The sequence below is a fragment of the Agrilus planipennis genome, unplaced genomic scaffold (assembly GCF_000699045.2).
Source record: "Agrilus planipennis isolate EAB-ADULT unplaced genomic scaffold, Apla_2.0 scaffold23, whole genome shotgun sequence".
Taxonomy (NCBI): Eukaryota; Metazoa; Arthropoda; class Insecta; order Coleoptera; family Buprestidae; genus Agrilus; species Agrilus planipennis.
In genome coordinates, this window is record NW_020439044.1 from 545,445 (window position 1) to 548,445 (window position 3,001).

General features: G+C 30.6%; 1 protein-coding gene across 1 annotated transcript in view; it reads left to right on the forward strand.

Annotated features, from left to right (window-relative positions):
- Positions 1 to 3,001, forward strand: part of LOC108732466 (E3 ubiquitin-protein ligase HECW2) — a 91,848-nt gene that overhangs the window by 5,027 nt on the left and 83,820 nt on the right. Inside the window, exons 2-3 of the mRNA XM_025976847.1 lie at positions 4 to 74; positions 1,127 to 1,377. Coding sequence (XP_025832632.1) covers positions 4 to 74; positions 1,127 to 1,377 — 322 coding nt within the window. The remainder of the gene's footprint in view (positions 1 to 3; positions 75 to 1,126; positions 1,378 to 3,001) is intronic.

The window sequence follows — 3,001 nt, forward strand, 5'->3', positions numbered from 1 at the left end:
TAGTCAACCTTTTTGCTGACACAGAAGCAAACCTTCCTACCGGTTGGGACACAAAAAAAGACAGAAATTCTAAGGTGATTAAATATTAATTTATTTTTATACGTACTCTTTAACTAACATTTACTAATCATACATCTGTTTCTGAACCATTCTGTTATTTTTGTATCGTAACTCGAAATTTTTTCTTTCACTACATGCAGCAATTTTTTATCGACCATAATAATAGGAAGACTACTTACATGGATCCACGTCTTCCTACAGACACTGTCAGCATTGCTGCTAGATTTTTGGAGTCAATGACTGTGCGTGAGATAATCGAGATGAACGATTTATCACTAAAATATTTAGTTTATTTCTTTTTTCAATGTTTATTATACTTTTTGTTGGCATGGTTTATTCCGATATACTTAAATAGCAAATGAATATGATTTACTAATGCAATCTTTAATTACGCATGCGCTTAGAACCGATATATCCTTAGTTGATATGAATAATGTGGAAGAATCTTATCACCTTTTACATATTTTAAAAATATTTTGACATATGATTAAATAAACTCCACTTGTTAATGTGAAAAAAATTTGAATTAGTCTGCTTTTTATACCAAATGAAAATTCAATGTAGTATTTCAAAGCATTTTCATTTTTAAGATATTTCGAGAAAAATGTTTTACGAAATGAAACGCTTATACACACATTTTTATATATATAATTTGTAAATGTCTCAAGAATAGGAATGTGAAATACAAGCATACAATTAAAGCACTTCCTATATACAGATCATTTGCCCTCATTCACTTTTCAAATTGTCAAAGTTAAAATAAGTACGTGCTTTATCTCGTGATTCAAATTGATGATAAATTAAATGTTTATTATTTTTTTATATAAATTATCAGAAACAATTATAAGGTCAGAAGTTATTATTAGATGAAATACAGTTTAAATACTAACACTAATTCAGACTGAAATTACTCATTTAGGCTTAAAGTGATTTTTGACATCTGGTTTATTTATTCCTTACAATTAAGTTGCTTTTTTGCATGAAATTAATAATGAGTGTTTACTATTAAATTAGAGTCTTGTAACTGCTAAACCTGTCAAAATTGATTTCAATTTTTTATTTGCAGGCTCCGATTCCGCCTCCTAGGCCTACGCCACCTGGAAGTTCTCCATGTAATTCTGTCGAAATTCCAGTAGCTTACAACGATAAAGTGGTTGCCTTTTTAAGGCAGCCTAATATTTTCGATATTTTAAAAGAACGTCACCCACCCATCGGTACATCGACATCGCTCAGGGAAAAAGTGAATGCCATCCGAGTCGATGGAACATCTGCCCTTGATCGACTTAGTCAAGATTTGAACCTCACAATTCTTCTAAGGTAAGAACATTACTTTTTTACAACTTTGTTTCTTATAACACGAATTCTAATCAAATAATGACTTTAGCGCAATTTGTTATAAAGACCAAATTTGTCTAATCGTAAAATTTCATGATTTTTATTTGTCTATTACAAATAGCCTAATATAGTTTTAGGATACTGTAATTCGTATCCTCAAACATACATATTGTTAGCAATATCATATATTTTTCATTCACTTAACGATAAGTCCACCTTGAATTAATTAGACAGGTTCTTTCAAAAAATTTATCTATTACTGTATATGTATATTCAAATAAGAACAAAATTTTTTTGAATTACCTTTACGGTTTTTTTTGGTAAATTCTCTACCCCACTACCAATTCTGACTTAGCTTGGTATACGATCCTGAGACCGACTTATATTGTTGTCAGTGGTTAATTTTTTTAGGTACTAGATGACTGTGTCACTTCAAAAAAATGATCACGTTCATCTGAGTGAAAGTAGCAATNTCGTAGGGTTCAGCCAGCGTTTGCAATGTAAGCGCAAAAAAATGTGTTTATTTACGACATCACATTACAAACCTGTAAAATTATTAGTGTTTCTCTACTATATTATGCATGTATTATACATATAAACCTTCCTCTTGAATTTCTCCATCTATTAATGAAAACCGCATTAAAATCCGTTGCGAAGTTTTAAAGATCTAAGCATACACAGGGATAGACAGCGGGGGAAATGCGTTGCATGATTTCGTTACATAGCAACTCGCATGAAACAAACTTACCTTACCGTGCGTAAAAAAGTTTCACTTCAAAAATTGATAATTTTATTTAGGCAGATTATTAATATTAGTGACTCATCGTCTAGAAGGCTTATGTAGTTCCATTTATGTAACGCTTAGCTTCACAAAATTCATGTAATTTGATTGAGTGCGAGGTTTCCAAAACTCGCGAAAGTTCCGAATGTTTGTTATGTTGAAAACAGTAGTAGCTATTCTACACATATTAATGGTGAGTTCAGAATATATGACGGAAACGGGGCAAAGGGTAATAGACTATATTTAATTTACAACAATTGTTGGCCGTTTTGTTGGATACTATGCTTCAAATTCACTGACATTTAAATATATGTTGCCAATATGGACAAAATTTAAGTAAAAATTGTACGTGTTACCTGCGACGCGCGATTTTACCCTTTAATTGAAAGTGCGATTGTCTATATATACATTATAATACTGAAATGTAACGTTATACTATTATTCATAATAATTTATATTGTTTCGACAAAATATTATGGATAAATCATGGTTCATACAGATGTAATTTTAATTTCATAGTTCCACAAATTGATTATTGATATTTGTTTAGCAAACTGAGTACCCATATTGCTTTCTGAAAAACAATACATGTGCTGCCATCTATTGCCAGGCAAGTACGTATATCACTGTGTAACAAAAAGTTATATTTTGAAGTATTCTGCTTAGATGGCGCTAATATTAAATAATTTATAAAAACATCACTGTTTTTGTTAACACTCGATTTTACTACGCATCAAATTTTCTCACCAGGGTTTTAAAATGAAATCGATTTTTAAGGAGTAAAATTCGAAAAGATCTGAAATAAAGAGGTTACGCTAATTTCTC